Raw genomic sequence first — 23,876 nt, 5'->3', positions numbered from 1 at the left:
AAGGCAAGTCATCCACATGAGAAGCAGGGAAAACATTGTGTGTGTGCGTGTGTGCGCACGCATGTGTGAAGGCCCTGAGGCATAAGAATCTGGGTGTGTTCAAAGAGCTGAAAGGAGATGAGCCCAGCAGGAAATCAGCAGTGGAGGTGGGCAGTAGCCCAAGATGAGGTGTGTGAGGCAGGGCATGGGCCAGGCCATCCAGGCTTTATTTTTTAAGGTGAAGGTAACAAGTTTACCTTTTTTTGAGGTGAAGGTAACAAGTTTATGTCTTAATTAAAATGCAATGGGAAGATTTTAAAGAGTTTTAAGTAGAGGAGCTCTATGATTCTGCAAGATTAGAAATCAGAAGACCAGAAGGAAACTCTTGCAATAGTCCAGATAAAACCCAATAGTGACTTGGATTGAAGTGTTGGTAGAGTGTAGACAGATAGATTTGAGATGGATTTTGGATGTTGAAACTTCATGGGTTGAAAGATTAGATGTGAAGTCTGAATAAGGAGGTACATCAAAGATAATGCTGTGAATTTTAGTTTGAGCAACTAAGTGGTTGATGGTGTCACTCACAGAGATAGAGAAGACTGGGTGATAAATAGTTTTTACTTCAGGTGGACAGAATATTAACAGTGTTACGTCAACTTTGAGATGCCTCTAAGAGGTCGAGGTTCAATACACACACTCTCTCCTGAGAAGAGAAATTTGGCTGGAGTTACAAATTCAGGTGTGCATAACATATAGATAGTAGTTAATTGCATGGGAAGAGATGAATCACTGTGAGTTCTTGAGAAAAATGAGAATTGAGGGATTCCATCTTTTGGTCCACTTCTACCATCTCTCTGGGATTTCCCCCTCTGGGGTCCCCTTCCACTCAGTGTGGAAGCTGCTTTCATTTCCGGGATTCCATACTTGGGTCCCCCTCCACAATCCTCGTGGAAGCTTTCTCTCTCATCTTTTTCTCTTTCTCTCTGCCTAAATAAATCACTTTCTGCAAAAACTCTTTGGGGTTTGATATTTACTTGCGAGTGCACTGAGCCATGGTCCTCGCTCCCATTCTTGGGTGACTGAGAGACCAAGAGCCTGGAAAAACAGCCTCTCAGAGGAGCTAAGTGCTCCCCTGAACCCCCCCAAACCCAGAAACAATTAGTGGCGAACCAGCCAGGAGGAGGCAGTCAGGAGCCAAGAAAGCATGTCAGAGGGCCCTCCAAATCACAAAATTGTGATGAATGGAAAAGAATATATAAGCTTTGCTTCATTTAATTTTCTTGGATTGTTGAATAAACCTAGGGTTAAGTCAGCAGCTTTAGCATCTCTAAAAGTATGGCATGGGGACTTATGGACCCAGAGGATTTTATGGCACATTTGATGTTCATTTGGATTTGGAAGACTGCCTGGCAAAATTTATGAAGACAGAAGAAGCCATTATATACTCATATAGATTTGCCACCATAGCCAGTGCTATTCCTACTTACTCTAAGAGAGGGGACATTGTACTTGTAGATAGAGCTGCCTGCTTTGCTATTCAGAAAGGATCACAGGCATCAAGTAGTGACATTAAGTTATTTAAGCGTAATGACGTGGCTGACCTCGAGCAACTACAGAAAGAACAAGAGATCGAAGATCAAAAGGGGGCGTAATGGACATAAGGTAAACAATTCCTGGAGGAACTATGCTGTATCCTACCCGACCCTACCCAGCCTCACATCAACCAGTGCGCAAGTGCAAGGAGGTGGTGCCCAGCGCTCCACCGCCCTGCCCTCCGCAGAGGTGAAGACGTCACTGAGCAGTGATGCGCACTTTTAAGACGCGTTTGTGACCTGCCTTTGGGAAGGAATCCCCAGCAGCTAACTATGGCGACCGCCATGGAGCAGTGGGTGCTGGTGGAGGTGGTACAGGTGCTCTACAAGGCTCCTACTTACCATCTTATTTTGGAAGGGATTCTAATACTCTGGATAATCAGACTTCTTTTCTCTAAGACTTAAAAATTACAAGAATGATCTGATCTTACAGTCAAGGAAAAGGAAGAACTGACTGAAGAGTGGCAACCAGAACCTCTTGTTCCTCCTGCCCCAAAAGACCATCCTGCTCTCAAATACAACATCGTTTCAGGTTAAGTGGGCACCTGGTCTTGGAGAATCTTCTCTTGAGACAGCTCTCTTTGGTTTCACAATTCTTCTGTCCACCTTGTGTGGCCTTGAATTCATGGCTGCATCTGCCTCCTCCACAGTGGCATACCTGATGAACCCAAAGCCCCTGGAACACTTGATGTTTAGATCTCCCATTACCACACAGTCCGTGAGCCTTCCCCATTGCTCACAATGGCTCCTCAGGCTCTAATTGGTTGTTTTAAAGTTCAACCCTCCAATGAAGAACTTCCTCAGCTGTTCGGGCTCTTTAGGAGACTCTGACTTAGACATGATCATAGGGAGAAGAGAGACTTTAACGATGCTTCTTCAGTGGCATCCATGGGCAGAAAGGACTATTAATTATTTTTGACATGGAATTTCGCTCTTGTTGCCCAGGCTGGTGTGCAATGGTGCGATCTCAGCTCATGGCAAGCTCTGCCTCTTGGGTTCTAGAGAGTCTCCTGCCTCAGCCTCCCAAGTAGCTGGGATTACAGGCATACGTCACCATGCCTGGCTAATTTTGTATTTTTAGTAGAGATGCAGTTTCTCCATGTTGGTCAGGCTGGTCTTGAACTCCCGACCTCAGGTGATCTGCTCGCCTTGGCCTCCCAAAGTGCTGAGATTACAGGCATGAGCCACTGTGCTCTGCCATAGATACCAATTTTTACTCAGTTCTTGGTGTGGTCAAAAGTGAAGGGACAGGCAGGATGAGGGGCCCAGCAGCCATGTGGGCCAAGTCAGAGGTAGGAGGAGGAGCTGCGATCTGTGACATGTAGGTGGCCAGGAGCAGGGAGTCTCAGCAGGTGGGGAGATAGCAGGGGAAGCTGGGTGGCACTGCAGTTTACCATGTCTTCTTTATCCTCCCAAGTTGCTTTTTCAGTCTCCTGGATTTTGATGTTCTACTTAACGCCCCCATGTTCTTATCCATGTTGTCCATGAATCCCTCCAGAGATAGGCAGGGAATTTTAGCCAGTGGGGGCAGTTCGTCTCTCTCCCACCTCAAGTGCAGGGGAGGGGCCAGTGGCAGCTGCTGGGGTGACCCTGACAGTTTTTGTTTGTGGGACCTGTGACTGGCAGCTCTGGGTGGAGAAGTGCTACTTGCTGCAAGAGCTGCAGGATCCTTGTGCTGGGTCTCCTTCCCCCACATCTGCAAGCCTGAGGAGCTGGGCAGGTGGTCTTTACCCAGCACCTGAGAGGCCGCCTTCTCTGGCCAATGGAAGCAGCCGGAAACTGGGCCAGAGAGTACTGTTGGAGCTGGGTCAGGCTTCCCAAAGGGAAGGATGCCTCCAGCAGGGCTGTGTGCACTGGGCACTCCATGGCCCTGGGAATGGAAACTCACTGCAGGCACCTGGGCCTTGTCAGTCCCATTTGTTTCTGTCAGGCTCCTGCTATGGACATTTCCCTTTAAGGTCCTGGGACTTCAGTCGAAGGAAGTGAGGTTTCCCTGAGCCTCCAGGGGCCTTGAGGCAGATGCTGCTTCTCCATTGCTGCAGGGGCCCCCTTTCTCCTCCTCCTGCCCCTGGGTCTCTACCTGATCATCCACCTCCATTGGTTCTTCCGGCTCTTCTTCTGCCCTCACCTCTGTCTTCAGGATAGGGATGGAATTCCAAGACCTGTTCCCCAGCTCCTATAGTGAAGGCAGTCGGAGGGGAAACTTGAGTCTTAGACGAGGGATCCTCATGGAGCTGACATGTCCGAACATCATGGAATTGCGTGCAGACAGCACGGGTTTCTTCCTTGAGGGGAGCCTCCAGACCAAATGAGGCAGGTCCCACAGTAGGGTGCTCATGTTTCCAGGAAGAGGCCATGGCCTCCAAGGGGCGCCATTTGACCTGGCTGGAAAAGAAGGCCCAGGACCTCACTGAGGGTTGAAGAAGAATTCAGAAGAGCACAGGTTTCCTGGGTGCAGACACCCGCGCAGGAGCTGTGTGGTGAACCCGGCCAGCAGAAAAGATGGCATGGACAAGATGAGCCCATTACGGATGGCACGGTCAGGGCCTGCGGGGGGACCAGGAACAAAATATGCTTAGGAAATTTCCCATTTTGTGCAAGTTGTGCGTGGATGAAAATGATGGTCAGAAATGGAGAGGATACTCTGAGTCACCTACTACTCTGCAGCCGGGTGCGCACTGGGCAGCTGGGCATTTATGACATCTCAGTGGGGCTAGTGACAGAGCAGGGCATAGGGCAATGGACAGGAGCCCAGCAAGGGCACCTAAAGTGGAGTCAAAGGGCAAAGGGCAAGTTTCCCCACCCATCCAGCTGGACTCTTGAACCCCAGGGACATCCTGCTCCTGGGGGCAGGTGTGTGGCCCTGGATGGGTCCCACTGTAGGGCTGTGGGGGATGCGGGGCTGATCTGCAAGAGCCCTTCCCACCTGGTGGCTGGCCCAGGCGCTGGCTGGCACCCAGTGGCCATGTCTTGGCTGGCCTTATCCCCTGGGTTACAGGGCCAGACCCTGCTGGAAGCAGAGTGCAGAACTAGCCAGATCCTGCCAGGCTCCCCTAGGGCCTCTTCAGCACCTCTGTGCTGCGTGGAGCCAGGCCTGCCTTCTCTGTTGCGGTCCTGGTCTCGCCTGGCAAATTTCAGGAGAGGATGCGTGCCCTGGCTTGACTGGCTACCGCCCCTTACCACTTCCATTCCTGGCAGGCAGGGTCTCCACTTTTTACAAATTTGCCTGAGAACTTTCCTCAGGTCATTCAGGTGATCATGATCCAGCCAGGCTTTGAACCCAGGCTGTGTGATTCCACAGCTGGCACTCTGGCCTGTGTGCCTCCTCATCATGGATACAGCATGTATTCTTAATTTTCCTGTAGTCCTAGGGTACTTAGCACCATGGCATATCTGTAATAAGCACATGCACACATAGAAGGAAGTCTTCAACACGTAAGTTGACCACGGCCCATGCTGGGCTCCAGTCCTCTTCAAAGATGTAGGGCAGGGATCACCAGCTGTCAGCACAGCACCATCCCACGTTGCTCTTCTAATGGAGCCTTTCAGCCCATATCTTCTTTCTCGTTTGGTGGGAAGAATCTAAGTACGTAAAGACAATGTTTTAGATCAGCTTTGGTCTATCCTGAAAGAAATTCACCAGTGGACTATTCCATATAGATAAAAGCCAGTTTCTCTAGTCTTCCTGGATATGTGTAGAAAGCAAGTACATTATTTATTTGCAAGTTATAGTGGATCAATGTATTGGATTAAAATATGATCAACATAATTTTGTCATTGTGAGCATGCAGCTGGGTCCACTCTTCACCACACATTATGATACTCTATATTTTCTTACAGCCAAAAGACATATTCTTGGATGTCTGGACTATGGAAACATGTATGAAAAACCATTCGGCCACTCCACATCCTTGTATTAGAGAATTGAAACCATCTATATTCGAGGATATTGCTAAAAGGTAAGAAGTTACTTCTGTCATTGTGTTAATTGTTTTCTGGTTGAAGATCTTTTTTTCCTTCTTTATTGTTTTCTTTATGGTTTGTTGAGTTTCTGTACTGATAAGGTTTGATTCCTTTCTTCATTTCATTGACAAATCCGATGTAATTTTTTCCCTTTGGTTACTCTGTAGCTTACAATTAAAAAATTTATAGTTATGATAGACTATTTAAAGCTGATAAAAAGTTTTGATCACACATGAACATGCTATACTCCCTCCTCCACATCCCATGCCAATGCACAAAATGTATACTTTTTTGCCACAATTTATATTGTTCTGTATTGTGTATTTGTTAAGAACTCATTGTAAATATAAAAATAAAGGATGTACAACTTAAAAAAAAATGAGAATTGAGCCCAAGATCATGCTAGGGACCTCAATGCTTACCAACTGGGTATAAGGAGAGATACCAGCAAAAAGAGATAGAGAAATGGCTAAAGGAATAAAATATATATATATATATATATATAGTGTGAAGCCAGAGAACCAGGAAATGAAAAAGGGCAAAAAGACAAGAATTGGCAGTGGTAGGTAACATTAAAAACAGCAATATGGTGGAGTGTGGAGGTGGAAAATAGGAGGACAGTATCAATAAAGAAACCACTTTTATGGACAACTGTTTCTGGAAGTTTGGTTGTAAAATGGAACCAGAGCTCTGAGTGGTTCAGTAGTTGAGTGGGTGGAAGTGGGTATGAGGCGTATATACATAAAATCAGGAGATGTTACACTTGCAGGCTGTTGGAATGGTGCAGTAGGCAAGGAGACAGTGAAGATAGGGGCCAAGTTCTCCAGGAGTCAACATGTGATAAGGACAAAAGAATGTGTCAATGACTGGACCTTGATAGGAGGAGAGGAAATTTCTTAGTTTCATAACCAAGGACAACAGGAAGAGGATGGGTGCCTGGGTGTGAATGCAAGAAACAGAGACATCTTGAGGGTGTTGAGAAAATGTTTCCACTTTTTTCAAGTGAAGCATGAGGCAAAGTCATCAGCTAAGAAAAGGCAGGAAAGAGGTAGGAGTTTTGATAGGGAAGATGACATAAGAGTTATATCAGAGAGTGGAGGAGCAAGCTTACCGAGGTAATATGGTAGGACTGTGCCAGTGGTGAGAACCTACTGAATGTTGAGGTTGTTAATTTTAAATGAAATCGGTCTGTTTAACTGTGTGAATTTCCTCCATTTATGTTTATCTGGTCATGGATAGATATAAAAATGATGGATCACTGAGTTCATCCTTGGAGGGGTTTTGCAAAATGATTGTGATGGAAGGTGAGAAGGGCAAGGGAAATCAAGACTGAGCAGAGAAATTATAATATGATTGAATCATGGGACCTAAGCCAAACAAATAGCAGGAGAGGACAATGAATAGAAAGTGTTAGGATCTATGGATTGGGATTTATAATGTGGTTGAAGAAATTATGTAGGAGGATATTGGATTATGAGTAAGAGATAAGGATAGGAAATTTCCAAGGTTAGAGAACAGGAGACCTCAAGACTTTGGAGGTGATGAGGGCTTTGGTGATGACAAGGTTTGAGGGAGGCAATGGCTGAGCTGGAGTGCAAGAAATGATCATTAGAGGAGACGATCCAAGATGGCCACTTAGGAGGAAGTCGGGATTCCAGCTCCGAGAGAAGGCGCAGAGGGTGAGTGGACGCCGCATTTCCAGACGGATTTTTACTGCCCACAGACCAGGAAATTCACAGGAGGAGAAGCCCCACGGGTCACCAGCGCCACTGGTTTGAGTGGCGTGGCCGCTCAGCCTTCACCCTGGGGCAGGGGGCAGTGACTTCTTATGCAGAGCGAGAGAGACAGAGTTCCCTCTGAACCAGCAAGGGGAGCTGAAGCAGGGAGTAAAGCCAGGAGACCCCCGGGCAAGGGCGCGCCATGAATCTCAGAGCTGCTGCTTCGGCTGACGCAGCGGCACACAGAGCGGCGGATTTTAACTGCCCACAGACCAGGAGATTCACAGGCGGAGAAGCTCCATGGGTTCCCAGCGCCGCTGGTTGGACCGGAGCAGCCGCTCGGCCTGCACCGGGGGCAGGGAGCAGTGGCTCCTTGAGCAAAGTGAACGAGACTGTGTCCCCTCTGGGCCAGCAAGGGGAGCTGAGGCAAGGAGGCAAGCCAAGACATTCCCGGGCAAAGAGGGCACCACTGGAAACATGGCTGAACTCGGGAAGGCCCAGCACTGTGGGGGAGGGGCGTCCTCCATCGGGAAACACCCTGCAGTTCCCGGGGCAATTTGCCGTAACCAAGACAACCCGCCACTACAGAGACTCTGTCACTACAGGGGCGGGCCAGCATAGCGGAAGCAGTTCTAACTACACCCATATAAACAGGACTGCAGGGAAGTTCACACGGAAGCTGGGCGGAGCCCACAGCAGCTCAGCGAAGCCCCTGCAGGCTGAGTGTGACTAGACTGCCACCTTGTGGGCAGGGAAAACGGTAGCAACACAGCTGAAAAGCATAAAGCCCTAACTACTCCCTAGGCCAGAACACCACGGGGGAAGAAAAGGGGGTTTATGAGTTCAGCTGCTGCAGACTTAAAATTACCAAAATCAGAAAGACAGCAGCTACAAAGTCAATAGGCGGATATATCCACAAAGATGGGAAGAAACCAGCACAAAAAGGATGAAAACACCCAAAACCTGAACACCTCTCCTCCTACAAGGGAGCATAACTCCTCACCAGCACGGGAACAAGACTGGATGGAGAATGAGTGTGATGAAATGACAGAATCAGCTTTCAGAAAATGGATAATAAGAAACTTCCGTGAGCTAAAAGAACATGTTCTAACCCAATGCAAAGAAACTAAGAACCTTGAAAAAAGACTTGATGAAATGCTAACGAGAATGGACAACTTAGAGAGGAATATGAGTGAATTGATGGAGCTGAAAAACACAACACGAGAACTTTGCGAAGCATGCACAAGTTTCAACAGCCGAATTGACCAAGCAGAAGAAAGGATATCAGAGGTCGAAGATCAACTCAATGAAATAAAACAAGAAGGGAAGATTAGAGAAAATAAGGTAAAAAGGAATGAACAGAGTCAACAAGAAATATGGGACTACGTGAAAAGACCCAATCTACGTTTGATAGGTGTACCTGAATGTGACGAAGAGAATGCATCCAAGCTGGAAAATACTCTTCAGGATATTATCCAGGAAAACTTCCCCAACCTAGCAAGGCAGGCCAATATTCAAGTCCAGGAAATACAGAGAACACCACAAAGATATTCCTCTAGAAGAGCAACCCCAAGGCACATAATCATCAGATTCACCAGGGTTGAAATGAAGGAGAAAATACTAAGGGCAGCCAGAGAGAAAGGTCGGGTTACCCACAAAGGGAAACCCATCAGACTCACAGCAGATCTCTCAGCAGAAACCCTACAAGCCAGAAGAGAGTGGGGGCCGATATTCAACATCCTTAAAGAAAAGAACTTTCAACCCAGAATTTCATATCCAGCCAAACTAAGCTTCATAAGTGAAGGAAAAATAAAATCCTTTGTGAACAAGCAAGTACTCACAGATTTCATCACCACCAGCCAGCTTTACAAGAGCTCCCGAAGAAGACACTACACATAGAAAAAAACAACCAGCACCAGCCACTCCAAAAACGCACGAAATGGTAAAGAGCATCAACACAATGAAGAATCTGCATCAACCAATGGGCAAAACAGCCAGCTAGCATCAAAATGACAGGATCAAACTCACACATAACAATATTAACCCTAAACGTAAGTGGACTAAATGCCCCAATCAAAAGACACAGACTGGCAAATTGGATAAAAAGCCAAAACCCATCAGTGTGCTGTATCCAGGAAACCCACCTCACATGCAAGGATACAGAAAGGCTCAAAATAAAGGGATGGAGGAAGATTTACCAAGCAAATGGAGAGCAAAACAAAGCAGGAGTTGCAATTCTCATCTCTGATAAAATAGACTTTAAAGCAACAAAGATCAAAAGAGACAAAGAAGGACATTACATAATGGTAAAAGGATCAATGCAACAAGAAGAGCTAACGATCCTAAATATATATGCACCTAATACAGGAGCACCCAGATACATAAGGCAAGTTCTTAAAGACTTGCAAAGAGACTTAGACTCCCACACATTAATAGTGGGAGACTTCAACACACCATTGTCAATATTAGACAGATCAACGAGACAAAATTAATAAGGATATACAGGACTTGAACTCAGACCTGGAACAAGCAAACTGAATAGACATTTACAGAACTCTCCAGCCCAAATCCACAGAATACATTCTTCTCAGCACCACATCACACCTACTCTAAAATTGACCACATAATTGGAAGTAAATCACTTCTCAGCAAATGCAAAAGAACGGAAACCATAACAAACAGTCTCTCAGACCACAGTGCAATCAAGTTAGAACTCAGAATTCAGAAGCCAACCCAGAACCGCACAGCCTCATGGAAATTGAACAACTTTCTCCTGAATGTTGACTGGATAAACACTGAAATGAAGGCAGAAATGAAGATGTTCTTTGAAACCAACGAGAACGAAGACACCACATACCAGAATCTCTGGGACACATTTAAAGCAGTCTCTAGAGGAAAATATATAGCAATAAGTGCCCATATGAGAAGAAAGGAGAGAACTAAAATTGACACCCTATCATCAAAATTGAAAGAGCTAGAGGAGCAAGATCAAAAAAACTCAAAACCTAGCAGAAGACAAGAAATAACTAAGATCAAAGCAGAATTGAAGGAGATAGAGACATGAAAAACCCTACAAAAAAATCAATAAATCCAGGAGCTGGTTTTTTGAAAAAATCAACAAAATAGACAGACCACTAGCCAAACTAATAAAAAAGAAAAGAGAGAATAACCAAATAGATGCAATAAAAAATGATCAAGGGGATATCACCACAGATGCCACAGAAATTCAAACCATCATCAGAGATTATTACAAACAACTCTATGCACATAAACTAGAAAGCCTGGAAGAAATGGATAAATTCCTGGACAGTAGCCTCCTCCCATGCCTAAACCAGGAAGAAGTCGAAACCCTGAATAGACCAATAACAAGGTCTGAAGTCGAGGCAGCAATTAAGAGCCTACCACCCAAAAAAAGCCCAGGCCCAGATGGTTTCACAGCCGAATTCTACCAGACATACAAAGAGGAACTGGTACCATTCCTACTGAAACTATTCCAAATAATCCAAAAAGAGGGAATCCTTCCCAAATCATTTTATGAGACCAACATCATCCTAATACCAAAACCCGGCAGAGACTCAACAAGAAAAGAAAACTACAGGCCAATATCCATGATGAACATAGATGCAAAAATCTTCAATAAAATACTGGCAAGCCGATTACAACAGCACATCAAAAAGCTTATCCACCATGATCAAGTAGGATTCATCCCGAGGATGCAAGGCTGGTTCAATATACGCAAGTCTATAAATGTAATTCACCACATAAACAGAACCAAAGACAAAAACCACATGATTATCTCAATTGATGCAGAGGTCTTTGACAAAATTCAACAGCCCTTTATGCTAAAAACTCTCAATAAACTAGGTATCGACGGAATGTATCTCAAAATAATAAAAGATATTTATGACAAACCGACAGCCAATATCATACTGAATGGGCAAAAACTGGAAGCATTCCCTTTGAAATCTCGCACTAGACAAGGATGCCCTCTCTCACCACTCCTATTCAATATAGTACTGGAAGTTCTAGCCAGAGCAATCAGGCAAGAAAAAGAAATAAAGGGTTTTCGATTAGGAAAGGAGGAAGTCAAATTGTCTCTATTTGCAGATGACATGATTGTATATCTAGAAGACCCTATCACCTCAGCCCAAAATCTCCTGAAATTGATAAGCAACTTCAGCAAAGTCTCAGGATACAAAATCAATGTGCAAAAATCACAAGCATTCCTATACACCAATAACAGACTTAAAGAGAGCCAAATCAAGAATGAACTGCCATTCACAATTGCTACAAAGAGAATAAAATACCTAGGAATACAACTAACAAGGAACGTAAAGGATCTCTTCAAGGAGAACTACAAATCACTGCTCAACGAAATAAGAGAGGACACAAACAGATGGAGAAACATTCCATGTTCATGGTTAGGAAGAATTAATATCGTGAAAATGGCCATACTGCCCAAAGTAATTTACAGATTCAACTCTATCCCCATCAAGCTACCAATGACCTTCTTCACAGAACTGGAAAAAACCACCTTAAACTTCATATGGAACCAAAAGAGAGCCCGCATAGCCAAGTCAATTCTAAGCAAAAAGAACAAAGTGGGAGGCATCACACTACCGGACATCAAACTCTACTACAAGGCTACAGTAATCAAAACAGCATGGTACTGGTACCAAAACAGAGATATAGACCAATGGAACAGAACAGAGGCGTCGGAGGCGACACAACATATCTACAACCATCCAATCTTTGACAAACCGGAAAAAAACAAGCAATGGGGAAAGGATTCCCTGTTTAATAAGTGGTGTTGGGAAAACTGGCTAGCCATATGCAGAAAGCAGAAACTCGACCCCTTCCTGACACCTTACACTAAAATTGACTCCAAATGGATTAAAGACTTAAACATAAGACGTAACACCATAAAAACCCTAGAAGGAAACCTAGGCAAAACCATTCAGGACATAGGCGTAGGCAAGGACTTTATGACCAAAACACCAAAAGCATTGGCAACAAAAGCCAAAATAGACAAATGGGACCTAATCAAACTCCACAGCTTCTGCACGGCAAAAGAAACAGTCAATAGGGTGAATCGGCAACCAACAGAATGGGAAAAAATTTTTGCAGCCTACCCATCTGACAAAGGGCTGATATCCAGAATTTACAACAAGCTAAAAAAGATTTACAAGAAAAAAACAAACAAGCCCATTCAAAAATGGGCGAAGGATATGAACAGATACTTTACAAAAGAAGACATACATGAGGCCAACAAACATATGAAAAAATGCTCATCATCACTGGTCATTAGAGAAATGCAAATCAAAACTACATTGAGATACCATCTCACGCCAGTTAGAATGGCGATCATTAAAAAATCTGGAGAAAACAGATGCTGGAGAGGATGTGGAGAAACAGGAACACTTTTACACTGTTGGTGGGAGTGTAAATTAGTTCAACCATTGTGGAAGACAGTGTGGTGATTCCTCAAGGACCTAGAAATAGAAATTCCATTTGACCCAGCAATCCCATTACTGGGCATATATCCAAAGGATTATAAATCGTTCTACTATAAGGACACATGCACACGAATGTTCATTGCAGCACAGTTTACAATAGCAAAGACCTGGAACCAGCCCAAATGCCCATCGATGATAGACTGGACAGGAAAAATGTGGCACATATACACCATGGAATATTATGCAGTCATTAAAAACGAGGAGTTCACGTCCTTTGTAGGGACATGGATGAACCTGGAAAACATCATTTTTATCAAACTGACACAAGAACACAAAATCAAACACCACATGTTCTCACTCATAGGCGGGTGTTGAACAAGGAGAACACATGGACACAGGGAGGGGAGCACTATACATGGGGGTCTGTTGTGGGGAGGGGGGGGACAGCGGGGGAGTGGGGAGTTGGGGAGGGATAGCATGGGGAGAAATGCCAGATATAGGCGAAGGGGAGCGAGGCAGCAAATCATACTGCCACGTATGCACCTATGCAACAACCTTGCATGTTTTTCACATGTACCCCAAAACCTAAAATGCAATTAAAAAAAAAAAAAGAAATGATCATTAGAGAACTAAGAGGCCAGTAAAAAGAGTTAGTAATAAAAAACATCAAAAAGAAGAAGAGTCAGAGAGGCAGATAATGACAATGTTAATTAAAAACTGTCCAGGTCAGAGATTTCCTGATAGACATATAGGAGGGTCTGGGTAAACTGGGAGGTACAGCCATGTGGTCAGGGGGCTGCACCAGGCCATCAGGGCTGTGAACCATTAAACTAACTCCCCTTTTTAAGACTTGAGGTTCTCTACGTAACTTTCTGACAGTTTGCTTTCCTATGTACAATTTGTCTACAGGGAGAAAACTTTCAGTTAAGGCTGATGGGTCTGTCCCATAAAACTGACAGTAATATTTACAGTAGTAAATTTGCAAGTGGCTATCACTATTATTATCTTTATCATTATCATTAATATTACTTATCTATTTATTACATTCTTACTATAGTCCAAATACTCTATCATGTGAAGTCTTCACAATAACTACAATAGGTAGAGCATCGTCTTCATTTTACGGAGGAGAAAATTGAGTCTTAGCAAGGGCAAGTAGTTATTCAATCTCAAAGCTAGTAAGTGGCAAAGCCAGGCCAGTCTGGCTCTATCACCCATGCTCTTTTTTAATGGGTTTGTAAGGCACGAGTCAGTGCCCCTGAGTGCAGCTGGCCTGGAAGCACTGGCAAAACTCATGCAGGGCTCTCCAACAGCCAAGCTTTGGATCATGGCAAATTTACTAATTTGCAACACCCTGTGCAGCTCCTTGGCAGACAGCTGGCTTTGCTACAGATAAGTTCCCACGTGGCCATCAAAACCTACCAGAAACTTTTACAACTGCAATTTTAAATAAAATCTCAGGGTGATATTTTGATCTAAAAATATGAAAACATTTTAGGTTATTATTTTCAAGTTTACCTGGAATAAACATTCATTCATTCATTCATTCATTCATTCATTCATTTCATCATTTCACAGATACTTCTCCCCATCATGGATCAGACACTAAGAGGCCCTCTGGCCCTGCAGGTTCTCCTAGGCAGGGTGTGAGAGCCTGTGCAGCCACATAAGTCTCATCCCTTTGGGGCCTCTTTAGCAAAGACTGGAGTTCTAGAAGCTCAGGAACTCTGGCCCTTTCTTATTTTTGGTTCTTGGGATTCTAGAGAAAGGAGGGGTGACTACAACCAAACATTCAAAGGAAGTGGTAAATTTTAGTAGCAGAGTATAGTTTCCAGACATCATCATCTTTAATTTGATTTCACAAAGCAACCTTTAAGATGGGGAATTTTATTCCCATTGTATAAATTAACACAGAGTTTGTCCTAAGACACACAAATATGGTACACAGTGCTAATCTGACTTCAAAGTCTAAACTCATTTTATTTCTGCAATACTCTTGTCTCAGTCTTTGATGTTCTCCTGACTTCTACATACCCTCCTGCCCCCCCTCTCCTCTGTCTTCCCAGGGGCTGAATCACACTTGCTCAATGCCCTTTCCTTTCTCCGGAGCACTCCACCCACCTCAGCCACTCAACCTGCTCACTTCTCTCTCCTTCTCCTTTCTCTTCCATTCTTTTTGCCTTTGCATTCCTCTAGCAAGACCAAAGCTGGGAGACTGGAGAACAGTATATTTAGACGAATTTCCATTAACATTAAAATAATATTTACCTCCCTCACCTTCACAAAAGTATTAATTTTTTTTAAGTTTTTATAGATGAGTTTCACTCTGTTGCTCAGGCTGGACTCAAACTCCTGGGCTCAAGATATCCTCCTACCTCAGCCTCCTGAGCAGCTGGGACCACAGCTGCATGCCACCATGCTCAGCTAAAAGTATTTTTAAAGAGGACCCTTATAAATCCTAATTTACTTCTGTAAATAACTTCTTCTTGTAAAAATTATTACTAAAAATTTGGAAAAAATATAAAGAGCTTACAAAAGTCACCATAATTCAGAGAAGATGAGTGAAAATGTTCAATGCATTCTTTCAAATTAATTTTCTGCATCATTTATACATAACTGTTATTGTTCTCTCTGTATAACTTGGTGTCCCACATTTTTCCATTTAACAATGAAGTATCTTCAATTGGTAGAGTATGTATTACTATGTAAAGAATTTCCTGGGTAAATAAAGGATTCTGTGGTGCAGAGAAATTATATGCAGACAATAAAAGCGAATGGAAGCACCTAGGTCTTCCTGGGTTCCAGATCCAGGTTGAGAAGTCCTTGGTGGATTTTTGAACATGTTCTTTACCCTACCAGTCCCTTCTGCTCTCCTCCCATGGCTGACCATAGCGGTGGTCTACCTATTCCTCTCTTGAATTCAGTCTATCCTTCACTCACTCCTCCCAACCTCCATACTGAAGTTGAACAAGGACAGTCTCTTTGTCCCTCTAGTTCTGAACAATGATTGACTGGTTGGTCCCTAGAATTCTACGTTGGTCCAAAAGTGAAACATCCTTTTGTAACAAGCCCCAGTCACAGGAAAATTATTTCCTTTTACTTCCTTTTTCTTACATTCTAAGAAAACCCTTCTCACCTATTGGTTTACGTCTTGAAATCTGGGAGTGGGAAGGAAGTTAACAAGATCAGGCGCATTCAGCAAACCTGACCCCCTCAGTTATAATCTCAAGTTAGTTCATACAAACTATTTCTCTGGCCTTTCTTACTTCTAGAAAAAATTCTAGCCAGGCACGGTGGCTCACGCCTGTTATCCAGCACTTGGGAAGCCGAGGTGGGTAGATCACAAGGTCAGGAGTTCAAGACCAGCCTGGCCAAGATGGTGAAACCCCATCTCTACTAAAAATACAAAAATTAGCCAGGCATGGTGGTAGACACCTGTAATCTCAGCTACTCGGAAGGCTGAGACAAGAGAATTGCTTGAACCCAGTAGACGGAGGTTGCAGTGAGCCGAGATCGCACCATTGCACTCTAGCCTGGGTGACAGAGTGAGACTCCATCTCAAAAAAAAAAAAACATCAGAGGGAACTCTTGTCAATTCAAGGCAAAAATTTTGGAGGGGTATATTGCAAAAGTCCCTCTCTCCACCAGGTTTGGGGAACATATGTTACCCAGCATATGAAGGAAGAGTCAAGTTTGTTACAGATTCCTTTTTTTTTTTTAAATGCTGTATGTATAGAAAGCATCTGGATGCCTCCTACTGTGAGAAAGCTTTGGATAGGCACAGAGATTTCTTAACCAGTTAAGTTACATAGCAGATGTGAGATTTTTGTCTCAGCAAGAACCAAAAAAAGTGTTTGCATTTCACATACTCAGTTGAATATCAAGTGACACCTACCTAGAACCCTTAATCTTAAGTTATTCTCACTTTTTAAGGAAAGAAATAAACCATTCTCTTTCTCTCTAATAGGGCAACCTAGTTATTGGATGCTTCAAAATATATATTTTATTTCTAAATAAATTCTTGATGTCAAAATTGAAATATAATTAATAAGTATTCATTCTCCTAATTCCTTACAATGAAAGGAATGTAAATGGTAAACGTCAGTGAAATTAATGATAAATAGCTATACTTCATCTTATTCTTTAGAATAATAATGCAGGCCAGGCACAGTAGCTCATGCCTGTAATTCCAGAACTTTGGGAGGTCGAGGTGGTGGATCACCTGAGGTCAGAAGTTTGAGACCAGCTTGGCCAACCTCGTGAAATCCCATCTTAGCCAGGTGTGGTGGAGCATGTCTGTAATCCTAGCTACTCGGAATCTGTGGCAGGAGAATCACTTGAACCTGGGAGGCAGAGGGTGCAGTGAGCCGAGATTGTGCCACTGTACTCCAGCTTGGGCAACAGAGTAAAACTCTGTCTCAAAAAAAAAAAAAGATAAGAATGCATATATATATATATATTCATGTATAACTGTATTTCATATAAAATTTATAATAAAATCCTCAGAATAGTATTGTTGAGGATATAGATAAGAAAACATGTTCACAGAGTTTGTAACTAGCTCACTCTATTACGTAGTTTATGAGAAACGGGGTTTTCTGAGTGTTTTTATAGTTTTCTTTCAAGATATCATGCTATCTCATAAACAATCTATTATAGTTGACAAGAGATATGCTAAAAAAATGTATAAGATCACATAAATTTGAGAGACAGTAGATTAAACAATATTAAACAGAGTGGTTTTCCTCCATCTTTAATTAGCTATTATGTTGTTAAATCTCTTCAAGGGTTGTATATAATACACAGTGATTTCCATGTTCATTTGAACAGGGGCCATTTTTTTCTTTTTTAAATGGAGAACTAGGTCTAAGTGGCCATAGGATTCACTTTGAATATACAAGGTTATGGGAATGCTTTTAAACATTAAACCAATTCAATAAATCTATGCTAAGAAAATTATCCAAAATATGTAGAATTCTATACTACAAAGTACATGGTTTATTATGAAAAGATATGGAAATAACTTAAATGCTCAACAGTAGAGAAATGGTTAAGAAAATTATGGCAGTCAATAAAATATCACATAACCAATAATAATGATAGAGTGGACACCCTGATAATGAGTAAAAATTATAATCTATCTTAACTGAAAAAGCGGTGGATTTTTACAATGATTACAGCTACGTAAAGAAACAAATCTGCAGAAAGAAATAGAAAGAAAAATACCAAAATGTTAACATTAATTATAATAGGGTTATACATTGTAAAAGTTTTGCTTTTCTTTCTCTGTATTTTCTATGTAGTCTATGAAAGACTTTACTACTAGAACAGTCAATGCTATCCTATCTTACCATGCAGGGGGGACATTTGGAACAATCTCTGAATGTCCAGTTTTAAGAGTTTCTCCCAGAGACTGAGTCATGTCTGGGTCGGCGGTAGGACTGGAAATTAAGTCAGGATTCCCTATGGAATCAGTGGTTGGTTAGCTCAGAACGTTTCTCTTCGGTAAGTTTTTTCTCTTCCCTTGACCACTGTCCCCCTATTTAACCGGAGGATGTTGTACACAATGTAATTAATAGAACCAGATGTTTCTGAGTAGATCACTGAGCACAGCCATGGGTCCCACAGGGAAATGTCTCTGGGCAGGCACTCTACTGACTGTGAGCCAAGAGTGCCGTTTCAAAATTACTGAGACACACTTAGGAAGGATATGTATGGGGGTTAAGAACATGGTCTTTGGAGTCTGACAGTCCTGGATTTGAATTCCAGCTCTACCACTGAGAGTAGCTGTTTAGCCTTGGGAAAATTCTTTAACTTTTTATACCCTCATTTTCTGCATCTGCAAATTGGGAACAATACTCTGTACCTAATAAAATCATTTAAAAGATTAAATGATATAACATGTGCAAAGGGCTTAGTAATGTGCCAAATAGTCAATAATGGTAGCTAACTAGAATTATTAGGTGCTATGATCATAGCTCTTCCACATTTTACAGTGCTACTGTATGTTAAAGATGTATGTTTCTTTGCATTTTTCCTGAAGTCTATAAAACGTTTTCATTAATTAAAAGCAAACCAATTAGGAAAGGACTACTCTATTTTATGGATAAGCCAGCTGGGGGGGTCATTTATTATTACTCCTGATTTGTTGGCTTTTGAAGCTCCTTAGATTCCACATCCATGTTAGTAGAATCCTGATTTCAATAATCCAGCCTCAAAGAATTCTGTCCAGTTAGTTATTCCTGTCCTGAAACCACACAGATCCCTCTAAACTGAGTTCCTGTTCTTTCTCTGTTTGATTTCTTAAAATAGTTTCTGAAGATTTTAACCACAACTGAATCAAAACTAACCAGCCTGTAATTTCCTCGTATGTCCCTATGGCCGTTCCTTTAAAACAACACACACACACACACACACACACACACACACACACACACACACACACGGCATTACATTGGCTGGTTTCCAGTGTTTTGGAATTTCGACTGGTGGAAGCTGGAAGGTGTCTGTGGAAGCTGGAAGGTGTCTGTGAAAGCTGCTCTCATTTCTCTTTGTCCCTCTTTTGGAAGAGGCTCTGGGTTGCTTGTGGCTTAATCATAACTTATTATCAAATGTAGGCACTTTTAATCTTGAATTGTTTTAAGAACAGTTTATCAGCATTACAAAAAGTTTCCCTAGTTCTTTACCAAGTATCTTCCTTCTCTTCAATTCTAGTACATCAGAAAATAAGGCAATTTGTACTATGCATAATAGCTAGCAAGAGAAAGAATTGTTCTTTTATAGAAAAGATATGCTTTCTAAAAACATCTAACAAAATATGGACAACTTATTTGAATTCATAAATTAAAAGCACAGTTGGAAGATATTTGGATTTTCTCCCAAAATCTGTACAAACATTCTGAAATCAATACAGAGGAACATAAGACTAGATTTTATTTGGCCAATTAGTTAAATGGTTAATGACTTTTTGTATTGTAGCTCTTTTTCATTTTTTTTATTATCAAGTGTTTTCTTTTAGTTGAATTCTCAAAATATTTGGGTTCAAAATTGTTTTGACTTTAAATGTGTTCATAATTGACTTTAAATGTGTCCACAAAAGTTGGAGCTAAAAAGAAACAAAAATATGAGTAGATATATAATATTTAGATAATGACTACATTAAAACGGATCAGAATGAAAACCAAATAATTTATTTTAAAATTATAAGGAACATGATGAGAATATATGTGTTCAGTACACTGCTTCTATAAACATTTGTTTCAGGAAATGTTTGTTGAATTAATAAATTAACAAGATTGATAATGATAGAAATAAAAATGCAGAGCAAATGTTGAGATGATGTAAGAAAAATATATTTCTAAACAAAACACTTTTATTTAAGTTTTAAGATATAATAAAATTGAACTAATTTAGAATTATTGTGTGAGAAAGTCATATTCAAAAGTTCTGAAATGCTAAAATATATTTATGAAAATACAGTACATTTTCTTTATGTTATTTATATTTGGAGTTCATCAACAAGGTATTTCCAAATAAATAAATGTTTTCAGATAGATTTAAGTTATTTGCAAGTAGAGGCTGGATTTGCATCCCAGAAATTTACATATTGAAGAACTTAAAACTGTTTTAGAAATATCTTTTCTCATAGTTTTTATAATATGAATTATCTAGCAAGCTTTCTTGCAAAGCAGAAAGCAAAAGCAATGTTAAGCATGGTCCAGACTAAAGCATTATGTCATTAAAAGTAGTTGAGTTGAAAATAATATTTCTTTACTGTATTTGGCAAGTAAAATTATATAATTTACATTTTTCCCCAAAAGTTTTGATTGATTAAAACAGGATCAAATATATAGTGATACATTAGAACATTAGAACAGGTACCTAGTCATATTACTTATTTTTGCCCTCACTTTTGCCTAAGATTTTCTATAATTTCTACTATGGGTATTTTTCAAGTACTGATTCTTGAAAATACAATTTCAAAAGTGAAACAGAAGATACAGAACATTCTTTGGGTTGTACAGATGTAAGCACTTAATTAACCTTTGAAAGACATCTACATAGATATGTTGATGTTAAAAAGTTGAAGAGTCAGTCACTCCCTTTATAGAAATTTCAGAATCTCCCTGTTGGTTCTGGAAAGATGAAGAGATTAGGTAAAGTCCTCTTTTCTTTATTTCATATTCTAATCCACAGCATGGTGTCAGTTTTACATACTTTTTGCTTATTTTGTGTATTGGCAGACTCCTTGGCTGACAAGCATTAACCTTGACTGTTTCAACCGACCTCTTAGGCAGTGTTGTTGAAATGAACACCAATGATATCGTTCCACAAACAAGTGCTTTCATCTCCTCTTTTCCAAGAATATTTTCCTGATTATAGCCCATTCCAATCAGTTTTCATCAATTTATTTAGCACTTACTCATATGGTTGTGACTCAGAGATTTGAGGCTGGTGTTTTGGGAACCCAAAATAATGGAGACATCATATTAGATTATGTAATCATTGGCTCCTAATTGCTCAAAAGCTCTCTTACTGTATCTAATACTTAAAAGAAAATAAAAACTCTAAGGTTCATGCCCCAATTACCCAGAACTCTCAAATTTTCAACAAATAAATTAGGATTATTTCCATATATTTAGAACCTCTTAACTGTACTATTACAGTTCACATTTCAAAGAAACACTGAGTAAAATAATGGTGCAAAAATATTTTTATATTGTTGCAAGCTTTAAAACATTTTTCTAAGCTACTAGGGTATTTTATTTGTTTTTACTTCAAATTTGTTAACTGAAATCTACAATCTACTCCTACAATAAACAATTAATGACCTAATAAGTGGTAAACAAGTAAATTGATGCTCTTTAGCACACTATTTTCTAAGTGCTGTGGGAAAGGGCAAAGCAAACAGAAAGTCCAGAAATTTTTGCAAGAATCACAGTCTACTCTTTACAATTCAGATTCCCATATGGCATTGGAATTTAAAACAGGCAAGAAGAGATGTTTCTATATTAGTTTCAAATTTTCCAATTTTTCTTCTGCCAAGTCTTAACTAGCCTGAGTCTTTCTTAAGGTACAACTTCCCCGACACAATGGAAAGAGTATCATTAGATGGAAAACTATACTATCAGTTGTGTTAATATGAGCAGAATTTTTCTGGCCACAATGTATGCCACCCTAATAAGATGCTATATAGGAAATAGCTCTGAAAACCATAAAGTTCTATACTGAAAATACAAGGTGGCATTATTTTTTTCTACAATTACATTGTGAAAAGGCCAATTCAAATAGGAAACCTAGCTTTTAGGGGTCTTGCAAAGGTGAAGAAGGCATTATTGGAACATTTTTCTCTTTTTTCTTCCATGAATTGGTTTTGCCTTTTCCACTTAAAGGCATAAAGAAATGACTTCATGTGCAAATCCATTTCTCACACACACACACACACACACACACACACACACAAACATTACATATGTATATACTGAAGCACTGGGCTTTCCAAACATAATTCAGCATGATTCCGAAAATCAGAAAAACATCCTATTTTGGGTTATGATGATAGCAAATGGATTTGAACCTGGTATCAGTTTGCTAATAGCATTTTAAAATATTTTTCATATGCAAATATGAGTCTTTGGAAAACACACAGATTGATTTCTACAAGCAAATTAAATGAAAAATCCAGGTATGAAGAAATTATCAGATGTATAATATAGGAGTAGAAATGAGAGATTGCTGCTGAAATATTCAGATCATTATGAAGGTGCAGATGTGCCCAATATTTTAAAAGCCACTTCTATAGTATATCATATAAACTATCTTAAATAGTTAGACCCATTCCCCCGAACTGTCCTTTTTATATTTAGTTTTCCTGACTCCCTGTCTCTTCCCTGGGTCCCTTCTTGGCTACAACTTTATTATATAAATATACTGCCATAGAAACAATCTTGGGCACATGCTCTGAATATTGTTACTTTCATATTTTAGGGAACCTATTTTTAATGGGTTTATCATAATTCCTCTAGATCTTTGGACAGCCTTTTCTCTAAGAAGTTGAGGTGACAGCCAAATTTGCCAGGTAACATTTAATGGTAGGCTTAAGAAGAGAGGAAGTGCCCCTGGAGAAACCTGGCTCCATTTCATTCACCACTCGCCCCCTTTAGAAAACCCACCACATCGTACAGTACCTTCTTTTCACTTTCCCGTCGCTGTTGGTCCTTAAATTTAATCTGGAGAAGTTGAAATTTCAAGAGTTTCCCTATCAGCGGTAAGGTTAATTTCTCTCCGCTATCCATAATTGCTTTTGCTGCCAATAACACCTATACAGAAACACAATTATTAGAAAAAGTGATGTTTTATAACCTTTGGCACAGTCTGTCAGTGATGAAAAGATGAAAGGAAATTTTATATTTTCTATTATTTGTCATACTGGAAAGATATCTCATTGTTCGCTGAAAGAAAGTTAGGGAGGGGCATTTACCCTCTATTTTAATTGGATTGTCTGAATATTGACTTCTTCTTCCAAAAAGGCAGAGTGCTTCCCGCAATGGTGTTAGACTCAGATTCCAGAAAAGGGGTAGAGAAAAGATAGGCGGGGCTCCATTTTAGGATGACTGATAGGGTGATTCATGCTACAGAAAGTCTATTGTTGTTTGGCGTAGCCAGTAGTCCAAACTGTCAAACTTTGACTTATTAGGACATTATAAATTAAACAGGGTTTCATAATAGTGGAAATGACTATGTTAGCAGTCTTTTATTTCTTTGTAACTAAATTCAAATGAAAGATAAAAGCTGCTTGACACAAAGGCGCCATATGAATGCTGTTCTCCACTGCAACCTAAGGTTGATCATGTTGGTATGCAGCCTAATTGGGGTGAAATAAGGTTATTCAGTTTTCTTTGGGTGACGACAGCCACTAGGAACATACAGCTGTATTGTCCAGATGTGTGGCACTGACAGCCTGTTTTATGACTGTGTTTTTTACAGCTTGTTTCCCCTAAATTTCACACAACTGTCTAACATCTGGGCCCTTTTCCTTGGAGCCCTATAACCACTTTATTTACTGCAAAAAAAATAAAATCACGTAAAATATACCATAAAAAGTTGTTATGTGTTTCTCTTTATTCATGTTGTCTCCCTAATAAAGTTCACCTCTGCCTGAAGCACTG

At 40.9% G+C, this 23,876-nt stretch overlaps 2 protein-coding genes across 2 annotated transcripts in view; both read right to left on the bottom strand.

Moving 5' to 3' along the window:
* The window catches only part of SPAG17 (sperm associated antigen 17), a 253,988-nt gene that overhangs the window by 154,763 nt on the left and 75,349 nt on the right, over positions 1–23,876 (bottom strand). Inside the window, exon 4 of the mRNA XM_064372648.1 lies at positions 22,896–23,027. Within this exon, the coding sequence (XP_064228718.1) occupies positions 22,896–23,027 (132 nt within the window). The remainder of the gene's footprint in view (positions 1–22,895; positions 23,028–23,876) is intronic.
* On the bottom strand, positions 2,962–3,909 carry LOC110568975 (putative UPF0607 protein ENSP00000383144). The gene is given in 1 exon segment (XM_021674157.2): positions 2,962–3,909. A coding segment is annotated over 1 exon segment (948 nt).

This window comes from Aotus nancymaae, unplaced genomic scaffold, assembly GCF_030222135.1.
Source record: "Aotus nancymaae isolate 86718 unplaced genomic scaffold, 86718_ANA_hifiasm-v0.15.2.pri h1tg000007l, whole genome shotgun sequence".
NCBI classification, from domain to species: domain Eukaryota; kingdom Metazoa; phylum Chordata; class Mammalia; order Primates; family Aotidae; genus Aotus; species Aotus nancymaae.
The sequence above is the reverse complement of the archived record's forward strand: the minus strand, read 5'-3'. Positions and strand labels throughout refer to the sequence as shown.